Source organism: Cyclospora cayetanensis, unplaced genomic scaffold (assembly GCF_002999335.1).
Source record: "Cyclospora cayetanensis isolate NF1_C8 unplaced genomic scaffold, CcayRef3 CcayRef3_contig_81, whole genome shotgun sequence".
NCBI classification, from domain to species: Eukaryota; Apicomplexa; class Conoidasida; order Eucoccidiorida; family Eimeriidae; genus Cyclospora; species Cyclospora cayetanensis.
In genome coordinates this window covers 79,112-93,018 of record NW_020312754.1, presented here as the reverse complement: position 1 = coordinate 93,018, position 13,907 = coordinate 79,112, and the positions used below count along the sequence as shown (strand labels likewise).

Genomic DNA, 13,907 nt, shown 5'->3' with positions numbered 1-13,907 from the left:
GGCTTACTGCTGTAGCCTTGAGCGCGACCGTTCGTTGTGTGGCCGTTTGTGTTGCAATAATCCATTCCGATACGCGCGAATGAAACAACGAGTAGATGCGTCTCACATTTGTTCATGTATTTTTACCGACAAAAATATCAAGGTAGGAGACAAGACTGGTGAAGAAACGGGGTGTGAGCCAGCCCGGTCACCTCGATTCGTGTCCCCATGACAGTCACCATGTAGTGGGTCTTCTCTGCGTAATCATTGACTGCAGTAATCTTCCAGGGCGTTTTCCTGCTTTAAGCGTGACTACTGTGGATTTATGGAGTGCTAGAAAAAGTTGAGGAAAAAGTCTGCTAAATGCCAGCGTTTGGGCACGCTAGCTGCTAGAGTCGTCTGGGGCAGGTACTTTGGAGGCAGTATCCGTCATGAGTGATGTATCTTAGAAACAGAAATCATCAAAAGCTGAGCAACGCTAGTACCTTATTGAAGACATATATGCTGAAGAAGTAATCCTTCTTACAGCTGCACTGCAGAGATTAATCCGGTGTACACTACTCGCCCCTCCCCCTCTCCTGTAGAGTTGTATGTGCTCTACTGCGGCATTTCAGTTACTTAGTATGCTTAACTGAACGTGCTTTAAGAAAAGTCATTCCTTTCGAGAGGCATGCGGATGGGGCTCTAAGGATCTTGCAAACGGTCTAGCACTATTGCAGTGACTAGCGACACTTCAACGGCATTCAGCGCCTGTCTGAGATATGAAGGTCTAAACTTTAAGAGACACTTGGAGAAAAGGTTTAAGTAAACGCGTCGTTCTTTATATTGCGTAGGACAGCGTAGCCGGATCACTGTTTGATTTGCCGCCCGCATGCAAAGCCGATCCTATGTCAAGACTAAATGAAGCAAAACATACATCTAGCAGAAGAATATTTTCGCGAGACTCCTACAGCCTGGTCGACTTGTTGCGGGATCGTTCTCCCTTTTTTATAAGTCTTCTTTCCTCCGCAAAAACAGGTTCACTTTCTACTTGTCGAAGCGCCCTACAGCACTGTAAATCTTGTGCCCTATTTCCCCTTCAAACGCCGGATTTATCGAGCTCTTCTGAAGCCGTCAGTTAGCCTGTAGTCACACACCTGTTCAGAATCGCTGTTCACTGCCGCTTGAATACTTGCTGACTACTTTGTGCGAAGAGGAGCACGACCCCCCTCCGACATCGAGCTAAAAAATGTGATTGCGGTTCCAAAAAAGATTGACTAACCTTTTTAAAAGGGGTATGAAGGGCTCTTCCACCTAGAGTGTTTCTGGGATATGCAGTTCGCAACTAGCTCGTAGCAAACATCAAGGAAGAAGGCGCCTTCTAATTTTCTCCACTGGGGTCTTCCGACTACTACGACTCCTGCTACTGAAGCCTTAAAGTGCGATTGTGCTGATGCGCCACCGTGTCTCTTCCGACGGATTGTAGCGCTCTGCCTAGTGCCGCCTTAGGGATGCCCTTTACCCCAAACCAAATGCAGAACGTATAGGAGCTACCGAATCCCTGCCACCAAAACGCTCGTGCTCTCCATGACCTAAGATTTAAGGGCTCCGGAATGAAGAAAAGGAACAGGTAGTGTGCGGACAGCTGCATCCTTCACGCACTCGGATCACAAACTTACAGCTTATCATTCTTACTACCCAGCGCGCGGACACATACAAGACTCCGTCTAACAGCGAGTAAACAATGCTTTGCAGTAAGAGATACAAACAAAGTCAACCTTCTAACTCTTGATTAAAAGGAACTACTGCAGTGGAAGGTGTTTAAGTGTTGCTTTGCCCACTGTAGTTAGACAGCCAGTACTTCGATCTCCATCGCGCCTTCTACACGACTCTGTAGTACACACTAAGCGTTCTCTGTCTGTGCAGCATCCGTAGTCCCCCCGAATCACGCGTCTACGCAAAAACTGGCGCAAACCTCCCCTTATCTGTCTTCTATTGTCGTTATCGCCTGAAACGTGAATACGCTGACAATAATTCGGTGAGTATAGTCTGATTTTAACACGTAACGAAGAAACATATTCTATTTAACCTCGGTGCAGCCATGCCTGCATGCACGCAAGAGTGCTCAAAGGCACTCCTGCAAGAAGGGGCCGCTGCACTACTCCGAAGTGGCCGCATAATATCATTCGAATATTTCCTTTAACTACAAACAGACGCGTATTCCGTGCCCCCGAGAGGCAGAACCGCCCACTCAAGCACCTAATCCTAAACCCTTGAACCAACTGCTCCGGGTAGCGTCCTCTCTACCATCCAGCTTACGAGCAAAATGAAGAGTTCGCTCTGCAGCGCCATCACTGTGGTTGTCAGCTCCTCTGGCAGGCAGCACCAAAAGAAAGAAATATAAGCCGCAACAGGCGATGTAAGGCCACCCCTGTGCTCTGCCCCAGTTGCTGTGTATCTTTACCTGCCTAGGGCCTCCAACCGCGGCCCAACAAACAACCGCAGCAATATTCCATTCCTCCCGGCCCCTCCCCCACCTTACAACAGGCGCACAAGCAGCTGGTAGCTGTGTTGAGTTAAAACTTCATGGCATGGGGAGCCATGTTAGCACGGAGAGTGAAGCGATTCTTCAGGTATTGCTTTAGAAGCGGGTCCTTGTCAACGACTGAGAGTAGTGCCTTGTCGACCTTATCCTGCAGCTGTTTTCTCTCTTCCGGGAGGGTTTTCTGACGGGTGTCGTCCTGTTTAATAAACATGGATGTGTCATCCTTGGTCTTCATCTTTCTGTCCGCCCGCCTTTCCTTGCTGGTCCTGGTGAACATACTGTCGGTCACCTCTTTAAGATCCACTCTAGACACATCCACCTTCGTGCTAGTTGCAATCACATAGCGGGGGTTTACGCGGCGCAAGGGAACGCCATTAACAGTGAATGGCCCAGTAACGAGCAGCAGCCCTGATGGCTCCATCTGCTTGAGGCAGATCACACGCTTGCCCCTGTAGCCGCTGCTGAGCAGAATAAGAACGCTTCCAGGAGTGATGCTCTTTCTCAGCTTGCTGTTGGTCTTGCCTGCAGCCTGGCGCTTCAAGGCGATGACTCTCCTGTCCTTTCTTCTCAGACGGAAACGACCAGCACCCGCGCACCGGCCCCCCGTTGGGGCTGCTGCTGCCTTCTTTGCCTGAGTCATCGTGCTACGAAAGCAGCAGATATTTCCTTTTAAAAGGCGAATTACCCACACAACAAACCCACCGGTGCCAGTCTGCTAAATGCAGGGCATGCACAAGCAGCACGGCAGCGGCCGTCTGAGGGGCGTGGGGTGGGGAGAGCTGCAGTCGCCGCTGCTGCTCGACAGCCCCAACCAGCACGCAGGCCCGGCGGTGAAGTCGAGCAGTGATTTCTTCACTTATATTCACGCGATTTGAACTCTAAGGTTTGAGAATTCACTATATTGGATCCAGCATGCACAAAAGCCCTAAATGAGGATGAGGGGGGAAAGAAGGATGCCAAAACCCTACGAGCGCGTTTTCCGTCCGGCAGGCATGTCAGGCGTTGTGTGCTGCTACGCGCATAGGAGAATTGATTACAGATTTATCAACTGGTAAAACTTGCTATAAGCAAACCAGAATTTCGTGGCATTGCATTATCCACAGGATGTGATGCCCTTAAAGTGCATCATTGCGGCAACTTGTAGACACTGTAAGTAGTCAACTCTCGAAGGCCACGAATGTCACACACGGGAACTCAAAAACGGCATAAAGGCACAACCTCCCCACATTGTACTCCGGTAAATGGTAAGGACAGCAGAATAATGCCAGCTGGAGTTGTTTTTCAGGCTACATTGTGCTCCATCGCTTACGCGGCGTCTAAGGTCCCCGTAGGACACTTTGCTCCATACTCAATAAATGTCCTCCAAGAGAACACCTGCCTTCCCCTGATCAGACCCTTCAATGTTCCCAAACAAGGGGAGAGAGACAGCGAGAGTGCGTCTAGCTGCACTCGATGAGGACTTCGAGCGTTCACAACTAGTTGCACATGGCATATAGCTCACACGCACACAAAATTGCTTCTTTTGCATAGAGCGAACAGTGGTCTGCAGTAAGAAATACGAACAGGCGATTTCATTAGTCACTTCTTTGCTAGACATTTATGCAAAGTAACTCGTGTAGTAGAAAACAATTAGGGGCATTTTAGCCCGCTACAAAGTCATCGCGCCGTCGCGGTCGTGTTGGCCTGGTTTCTCGTTCATTTTTGGCTAGCATAACTGTCTTTATTCCATTCAATTATACGTTTGCGCTCGATGCGCACCAAGTTCTTCTTCTCTGCCTGCATGAGGCGTGGCTGGAATACGGAAACTGTTCTGTCGTCCTGCATGGAGTTGGCGGCAAGGTACAGGTAAGCAGAACGAAAAGCACTTGTTCGGATCTGGAATAAATATATACCGATAAACTCTGTACTTGAGTGGTGGTGCAAATGTAAGCGAAGTGCGCACAAACCGCGAAAATGAAATCGACGGAAGTAGAGATCGACACACTAGCCAAAAACGAACGAGCGACCAGACCAGGACAACGGCGGCGGGACGATGGCTCTCCTTCTTCGGGGCGCTGGAATATGTGAGCCTCCTACTACAAGGAGACAGAAGACAATTTTCAACATGCACACTACTTCAGCAGTGCCTCCGCGCCTCATAACAATATCTGCAAGCAAGTACAATCCGCTCATACAGAAAAATCTTTTTCAGAACTTCAGAAAAGGCATTGGGAAGAGTATAGAGGCAACATACCTGGGAGCACCCGCGCATAATTTTGCGTCCAGTGAACACCTTTACCAGTAATAACAGAACGTTCAAGGCAATACACATAAGTGACGGTAGCTATTTACAGCAGAGCACGGGCTGCGAAAGAGCAACTACCCCAGAACGCAAGGAGTAACTACCATGACAACCGACGTTATGAACCCAACACAGTCGCAAATTTCCCGCCGGAAACGAGGCCTGCAGCTACTCCTTCGTCAAACACTAGGGCCGGTGCTTCCCACCCCTTTTCATCAGACGATCCCGTCCAGTTTGTGCTCAGCACTCAATAATTCTACGGCTCAGCACTACTAAGGCTTTATGGGGTGCTTCCATCTCGGTTTCAAGCACTTTCATGCGCGGCAAAGTCTGCCAATGCCTCCAATAGCTTGAAGCTTCTGTAAGAAGCCAAATTTAGCAGCTCTTTGACACCACCAGCTATAAGCAAATCGACTGAAGCAAGAAAGATCACTGATTTGTAAATAATTCGCAAATGGTCCTAGCCGCATAAAAGCAAGTTTCCTTAGATGGTCACAGCGTGGTGCACCTCGCACAGCCTGCCAGTCCAACGGGCCCAACTTTTCAGTCTCGAAATACACAACCGACCGCCGCATGTCATAACTCCTTACTTGTGTCTCATTATCTTTGCGCACAGTTTATCGCTCGCGAGCCATCTGTGCACTAGAACCCTTCACCGCTAAAGGCGGCTGCTGACGTGGGGACACCCGGTCCGGGCCAGGATCCGACAGGTGCTCTTCAATGTGCACCAGCGATACGAAAGAGCAAGGAGCAGGCAAGGGCACTAATTTAATAAAACTACTCTGCACAAGGAAGAAATTAAGCCAATCAATTGGATATATGGAAGCTTGTTTTGCATATGCTGCAGAAATGTGTGATTGTTGCGCTTTTTTGGCCTGTTCATCTGCCTTAAGGTGTTTCACAATTGCCATATTTTATGGTCAACGTGTATGCAGATTATGAAGGCACCACAGAACGCACTTACGAGCTTCGGGTCCTTATCCGTAATGATACTTCTGAATAAATCAGGAAATCTTTCAGACATGAGTCGAGAACAATTGACCGGCTTCTGCTGTTACAGGGCTCGACTAGGGGAGAAAATGGGCGTATTTGCTGATTCTGTCAACGACAGATATCCTGACCCAGAACCTCTGGCAGGTTAACAACAGATTTCGTAGTCAGAATAGTCCAGTTCAAGGCAAGAAGAGGCTAATAAAAGGCAGCGTACAGGAGAGCTACTTTGGCTTCTGCTGCTGACAATCTGGGCATAACAGTGCTTACTTCTATGCGCCGCGACGTATCTCAGACCACTAGAAAGGCCATAAAGGCCTCCTCACTACAGCATATCCAAACTTGATGAGGAGATGTAAGATATTGAGTTCTGTAAACTCTCGGTAAGGCACCTCAAGAAACCGAGGGTCGGTCTGAACAATTATACAACGCCCAAATCAACAGTGTTGGCATTCCTCACCCTCTTTCACACGGCATTTCTTTTCTTTTCTTCAACTAGTTATCTCTATTTTGTGTCCTTATGGCGATGAGAGTAAAAAGGAATACTATAATTTCATGGAGAGCCTCTAGTGGGCTAACATACGCTGAACTACTTGCTGCTGCATTAGTCAACTTCGAATCGGTGAAGAATTAAATGGTGATTTTTCTGTAGTAGGGCTTGCCTAGTGCAGAGCACTGCTAACTCGATGCAAGGAGAGGCAATGTTGTGTGCTAGTGCGTTATACGCTACGCGCATCCAGCTATGACTGCTCGGACTGCTTGAAGGGCGCAGATACATGCACCACAGCTGTCCCTCTTTCCCCTAAATTGGGATCTTTGGCAAGCTTGGGCAGAGAAAAACGAGAGTGCTCTGTGCAAACACATCCAATCTCTTTCTACTAGGTATGCATTGAGTGTGGAGCTAAGTGACTCCCTGGGTAGACCTCAAATGGAGCATTACACGTAGCCTGCTGGGACAGAAAAGCATCCACCTCTGTGTCACTAGCATCCTTGTTTGAAAGAAATGAAGCTCGAACTTCGGCAGCGTGAATACCAGAGCAGCTGCGAAAAAGGCGATATGTGTCACACGTTTCCTCGTTGTGATAAGAGCCTCCTGTCCAGGTAACGGGCAGCTTTGTTTTAAGTAGATTAATAAGAGGAACAATGATCTAAATAAACCCAAGAATAAGCTGCAGTTATAAAATGCAGGCCCATAGAACTCTGCAGGATTTTCGCGGGTGCGCAAAAGTAAAGGCCACGCTTTTATGATGCAGCGTTTTCGGTCCTGGCTCAATTTTCCTTATTCAAAGCACTGAACATAAGGAATACAACTGCTATCACAAAAAACAAAGCGGAACAGTGCGTGCCTTTACGTGCTTGTCCTGCACCAGTTGAGGCGCACGTCCTAGCTGCCTTAGCTACTCTTGAACGCGTCCGCTTAACGATCATAAGGTCTCGTCCACACACGCATCCATTCACGCTACTTGATAGGCTCACTAAAACCACGCTGCAGCTTAATCAGCACATTATCAGGCAAGCAGTCCACTAATTGTGGAAGTCCCTCGAGTCTGTTGCTTACGCGCTGAGTCGTTACCCAGCCTGCAACCACCTGACGTGACACTTTGAGTACACCCGTGATACACCACTAGAAAAGCAGCTGCCCGTCCGCACTTTGGCTTTTGCAGGGAGAGCTGACTATTCTGAACAAAACGATTTATTGAGTGATTTCGTGCTTTAGCATTGTCAGTTCCTCCAAGCCTTGCAGTTGAGGTGAGCTCGGCATAAAGCGATGACTGAGGGCTTCCATGAAGGATTGAACTACAGCAGTCCCTACAGGTGATGACTTTCTCTACATGAACAGAGCAACCATTGAGGCGCCTCTCCCTTCACCAACCTTTTCGCAAGAAGCCCTCCTTTCTTTTCTTCTCGCGGTGTACCAAATGAGGTACATGTTCAACTGGCGAACGATATCTCCGAGTGCTTGCCCAGCCTTCCTTCTTGTCGGCCCATCCCTATAGGCACACCCATAGACATTTAATTGGACAGCTAATCATGCCTGTCTAAAAGCTGAGGAGACATTGCGTCCATATCGGCTTGCAAGCTGCCCTCCGTCTCTCCAAGAGGCGGAGCATTATTGTCAGCTCCAAGCTCCGAATTTTTGTTATCTGATTGTGTCAGAAGAAAACCGGCTGATCGAATTACCAAATGACTTGTTTAAAGCAGGCAACTGTGGAAGGGAAAACTGGCATTCCATTGCATTCACAGCCAGTGGATGAGCAGAAAGCACTTGCATAAAAATTTGCGGTGCTACTAAGTAAAGTTTTATTTGAAGTGTCCGTAAGGAGAAGCGTAAATTTATTTTCAGCGCTAACTTACTACACAGCTACTGAGTATCATTTAAAAAGAGCTCCCTCTGTTCCCCGCCCTCCCTCCTAACGGCTCTCAAATCAGGAAATAGAAGCAGTTAGGATAAGCGCAGCTGCGCTTACTAGGCATTTCTAGCATTCGCCGTTAGTTTCAAGGAGAACTCACTCGCGTATGCACACAACATTACATCGTATTGCATTTAGCTAATAGTACTGTGCAGTAGAAAACCTTTCGAACAGACAAGTCAACGACCTATGTGTTCAATAATTCTTGCTTGAGTATATTTTAGTTTATAAGAAAGTGCCCAAGTAAAGCTTGACCGATTAAACTCCTGGCAATTAATGGCGAGTTCTAGACACCAACACCTTAGGAACCAGGGCCCCTGCGCGCTTAGTCCAGCAGGGCCGACGAAACCTAGAGAAAAATCCAAGCAGGTACAGGTGTATCCACACCAGCAGCCAATATATAGCTTGCTTGACTAGACTACTTGTGAAAGAAATTCTTTCAGACTTTGATGCAGTTGCATACGGTTCCCGACGGTTAAGCTGAAAAAGAAAATTAGTCAAAAACACGGTCGTCGTTGAAGAATTAAGATGCAGTAAAATTATAAAATTCACCAAGACAGTTAGGGCTCCCAGCTCACTGGCGTTTACTGAGACTACGTGGACGCGCTAACCGCGCTGAAATTTTGGTTTTGCCTTATGGTGATTCTTCAACGCTGCCAAGCTTAATTTCTTTGTCAAAGAACTTCGCCATCTGAATCTGTATGCAACTGCAGCAAAATAGAGTCAATGTCCACAATTATTCCAGCTACGCAAGGTATTTATTAGCTACTGGTGTCGATAGCCCTTTAATTAGGCTGCACCTAGGGAATTTCTGCTACTGTATAAAATGTAAGTGGATATTCGCTTTGCATCAAGAGTCCACCATTGATGGTCAAAACAGTATTCAAGTTTTAATTTTGCGTAGACATGGGTGTTGCCTTGAAGCGTTAGGTTGCTTGTAGTAAGGAAGTCCGTGCATACCGTAGAGGCACTGGGGTCAGACTTGCAGGCGCGCCATAACCTGTTGTGTGAGAAGAGGGGTGTGGGTACGACGAAAGTAGTCCCTATGACGTCGGGACAAATTGTGACCACTTCCACAAGCAGGAAAACTTTAATTATTTCATGAGGCCGTGTTATGTAAGGCTTCTAGGAGGCATGTGGAGAGCAGGCATTGGCTTTTTCGGATCCCCAAGCGCGCACTGGCCCCTCACTAGAGATTATTGTTGCATCATCGTGTTAAGCACGCTTGGAGCAGCACCAAAATTGACCTACAGCTGCCACACCTGTTCGGAATGCAATCGAGCTCACGGTCTTCTGCATGATCCCCGAGGCCTAAAAGTCCTCCTAATAGTGGGTACTAGAGGAAATTTCCACACCGGATATCGTACAAAGAAACCCAGAGAATAAACGTTGAAACAAATCTGCAGCAAAATGGAAGCTGTGTAGACCGCTTTGAGACAAACACAACTTCGAACCTATGAGGTCGAACTATGTATGCAGGTAGGTGGTAGTATACATCTGTGCACTCGTCGGCAAATGGCATTTGTTTTCTCCTGCGTGAATTCAGGCCCTAATTTCTTAATAAGATGCTCAGCGCCATTTGCTTTTGCCCTTCAACAACCCAAAGGTTTTGGGCTCCTGCAGACTATGACTCAAGGGCGGAGGACTGGGGGGAGAAAATCATTCGGCTCTCTCTTCGTGCCCTACTCAGTTTAGAGCACAGATGCCAGCAATTGGACATGGCTACAGAAGTCTGAAAGGCGGGAACCATTGTGGCAGAATTCGTGGAAGTACGAGCGAATACTATTGGGATGGGTACAGCGGTGTGGGAGGGGCCACGTGTGCCAATGCTCCAAGATCCTGACTGCGTTGCGAAACAATTTTGGAGTCAGGCGCATGCAAGAAATGGCACATTTTGTAGCTAAGTGGTAGTAAGAGAAAACAGGGAAACTACCGACAAGGGAATCGAGTCCATACGGTAAGCTGGGGCGGGGAAGGGGAGCAAGATGTGGTGGAGTGCTCGGGGACACCCCAACGCGCTGGGATGACAAAATGAAAGATCAGAATACTTATGAGTGAACCAGAAACCCTAGCTGAATCTTCGAAATACTATGGTGACATACTAAGAATGCGAAACAGCCATGGGCTGAGGAAGGAAAAAGCAGTCGTACGGGAGTGGCAATGCTCTGCATGTGCTTCAAGCATATTGTTGGCATAAAACAATATTGGCGCTGTTCTGAGTAAGACAGACCCTTACGGCAGCTACATGATTTAGTGGAGTCTACTTGTTTTATAGTGCACATTTTACTCCCGGTGAGGCCTCGTTTTAAGGCCCTGGGTAAACTAGAAAAGCGCCCCCAAGGCTTAGTAGTGATCTCTCGATTGCAGACATCCTAAAGATTGCACTGTCCTAGCAGTGTCGCATTTTCCCTCCGGAGGGACTTTGCTTGTACGCTGCAAGCAATAACCATAAATGGAATCAGGCGACATACATGTCCCCTCCCCCTCATTTCCCTTGTTGCTACATTCACCATCAGTGAATGCCTCTGTCTACCCCGCCTCGATGATTCGTAATTGCAGAATGACTACGTCTCACAACTTGTAACTATGTGGCTCCGCCATAAAAATGCAGGTGTAGGCGTCTTGCTCTGTAGTGGAAGTGTTTGAAGCTTCTAAAACCCACGCAAGTCTCTCGATGTCTTGCTGGAGGGCAATGTAGTGTTTTTCAAGTTGGTCTATCTGTGCCAGCTCCTGATCGTCCAAACAAAAATGTCAAACATACATACAGCTTGTATCCAACACTGTTTTCAGAAGTGGTACCGCCTCGAGGCCCCCAGCAAGACTTTCCAGAGAAGTGCAGGCTGACAACTCTACAAAAGAACAGACATTGTGAGTTGTAGCTACATATGAGCGGGATACCGGTCGTGCTAACCAGCTGAAGTAAATAAAAGGATAAAGGGACCCACGTTTTTAACTGTCGAAAGAAGTTCGCACTGCTTTTGTTCCACCAAATCAGACAAACAAGCTACACCAGCGCTACAGCCTAACCTGCAGACACAATGACAGAGAGATTTACGGATTCTGCTGAGAGGGTAGTAAATAAAGAGACTCAGAGAACACCGGGTGCCGAGGAAATTCATGGCTTTAGAACCATAGGCACAGAAAATGTGAGATGGGGGCATAAAGGAGTTGTAAGAGAAACTGAACGATATGACCAGCTTGACGGTAAGATCGAAGGTGGATAAAAGGAAGGGGCGGAGGGCATACGAAAAGACCGAGTCATAAAGGCAAAAGAAGAGGCTGACGCATTTAGGGCAACAGGCTTACATAGGTCGTGCGCAGAGACAAATGATTAAAATCAAATAGGCAATTATTGACGTTGTGACGAACAGGGAGACTAAGACACACATATGCATTACAATTGTCTATCCCGAGGTAGAGAGTGGAGAGCTAGCGACGACAAGAGAGTCATACCGAGACTTCTACAGACCGAAATTCTGCTAGATGTTTAGACAACTTGGCTCCTAAAGAGAGTGAAAAGCAAGCTACTAAAAGTGACGTTACACTACTACTTCTCGCAAGGTGGACGCACGAAAGGTAAAGAAAAGCTAGAAGCACATGCGGAAATAGTCAAGCCATCATGTGTTGCAGGGTCATCACAGCAACCGCATGCCAGAAAAGTGTCTAGTTCTGTGGTTGCGCTGCGCCCTGACTCCTTCCGGCCTACCTAGGCCTGCATTTATAAGCCTGCGTGTGCAGTCGCTCTTGCGAACAAGCGGGGGATTCAGACTGACTTACTGGGTCTGTTGTTTGTCACAACGCATTTCGCCATGGAACGGAGAGCCCACTGCGGAACTGTCAGGAGTCCTGTCTCCGTCCATCTTGCGGAGAGGGCACACAGTGAATGGAGGCGGAGAGGAAACTGCTTCCAAAGTTGCGTCGTGCATAGTCGCCAACTGTCCATGGCGATGAGGCATATCGTTCACGATGCAACGTTTCCCTTGTTCGTGCTGCTGCTTTTGCGAACGCCCGACATTCGTCTGAGCCGCGCCATTCTGCTGATGCTGCTTCTGCACAAGGGAGTTAAACTGCTTCATTCGCTCTCGTGACCTGAAGAGCTGGTTGTGCAACTGCACATCGGTTTTGCTTTGCTGCTGCATATCCTGGACTAGGAGACTTTGCTGCCCCGATTTTTGCTCTGTGGGGGATTGCTGCGGCAACGTCTGCAGCTCGCGCAAGACCATTTGCAGGAGCTTTCGCTGCAGTACCACTGTGTCTTGGTCTCCTGAGATATTTCCATCATCCATGTCAAGCTCCCTCAACGCTCTTATGTTTTCCTGAGAGTGAATCTTATGGACAAATACACGCGTCAATAAGTGCTCACAGATGCCTCCAAATTTGTCTCCACTCACCTAAAATACAAGGTATCAACTTAGCGCTCTTAGGTGCATGGCTCCGTGAATCCTCTCGCCGTCTCCTAGACTAATATCACCCTACCGTGCTGGCAGCTACTGTTGCTGCAACCCCGGACAGCGAAAGCATATGGATCTCGTTTTTGTGCCTGCATGCAATTAGGGAATTAAGAGCCAACGTACAGTGTGTTTTTGGCGTCCTTCTCGCTGCTGTAGAGAGAAGGGATGATTCCGCTGACTCGCGTGGACCCCGTGATGGTCCAGGTGCGGAAGGGTCTGCTGCTGCAGCAAACCTTCTCCCTTGTCAGTCTGATCCACTGCTCGTTCTATTGAGTGAGGATAAAATACTGCTTGCATGGGCTTGGATGTTTGGTGCAGTGATGCCCCGGGGGGGGAACGCAGATCTCCGAACAATTTTTCTGTCCACTGTCGTTGCCCTTCCAACATGTCCTCCAATTCTCCTGCACCGGAGGAAGATTCCGTGTTGTGAACTCTCTCCTTTGTTGCATGCACCACGGGTAAAGCCGTTGGAAGCCGCTTCAATTGTGATGCTTGGCGTGGACTTGGCTCACCACAGTGCCTCTGTGAGCGGCTACAAACTCTCGGAGGCATTGTGCAATACCCACAAAGGTCTTCCAAGTCTACAGCTTTGGAAAGACTTCTGTTGTGCGCAGAAGCAAGTACAACGCCGCCGGAGGTGCGATGTTGCGTTCTACCCTCTTCATTCTGTGCTGAGCCTCTGTTAAGGGCGACCCCATGCAAAGCCTGCCGGGGTACCAGGCGGGTATCTCTCTCCCCCAAAGCATTAGTAGCCAAATCGGTACTAGAGCTGGGTGCTGATGCAACTTGTTCTGTGGGCGCCGCTGGGGTGCAGCTCGAAGGTGCTGCAGGAACAGCTGAAGCAACGGAGTTGGGAAGCACAGAAAAGCGCTGTAGGCCTCTTCGCACAATCTGAGGATCTTCCCTTGGACGTCTAGCCGGATGGCCCTCTTGCAAGACCTAGGAGCCTTTTTTGCTTTTGTGCTATGTCGTCTAGGGTTCAAGGGAGTTGTAAGGTGAGTAAAGAATTCAAGCGCACCGTTCGAAGCCACAACGCTGCCTCCTTTCAATAGGCGTACTTGCAGCCCAAAATTCTTCTGCGGCAGATTGTGCAAGCACAGTAAAGTACATCGCTGGGCAGGTGCAGCTAGACGAAAAAGGCGACTGAGCTGGTCTGGCAATATGGGAACTCCACGCTCCTCAAGAATGTAAGAAACAAAGGGCGGACTCAGCATTCATGAGGTTGCGTTGTAGGCCCACCCAAGTGTTCCTCTGCAGATTATGCAACAGGA

General features: G+C 48.4%; 1 protein-coding gene across 1 annotated transcript; it reads right to left on the bottom strand.

Annotated features, from left to right (window-relative positions):
• Window positions 1-2,534: 2,534 nt before the first annotated feature.
• Window positions 2,535-3,143, bottom strand: LOC34618040 (60S ribosomal protein L6). Its single transcript, XM_022731384.2, has one exon. The coding sequence runs from the start codon at window positions 3,141-3,143 to the stop codon at window positions 2,535-2,537; it is 609 nt and encodes a 202-aa protein (XP_022592765.1).
• Window positions 3,144-13,907: the final 10,764 nt, after the last annotated feature.

Bases quoted from the DNA above. Each gene is read 5' to 3' on its own strand.
- LOC34618040 (XM_022731384.2), bottom strand. From the start codon at position 3,143: ATGACTCAGGCAAAGAAGGCAGCAGCAGCCCCAACGGGGGGCCGGTGC.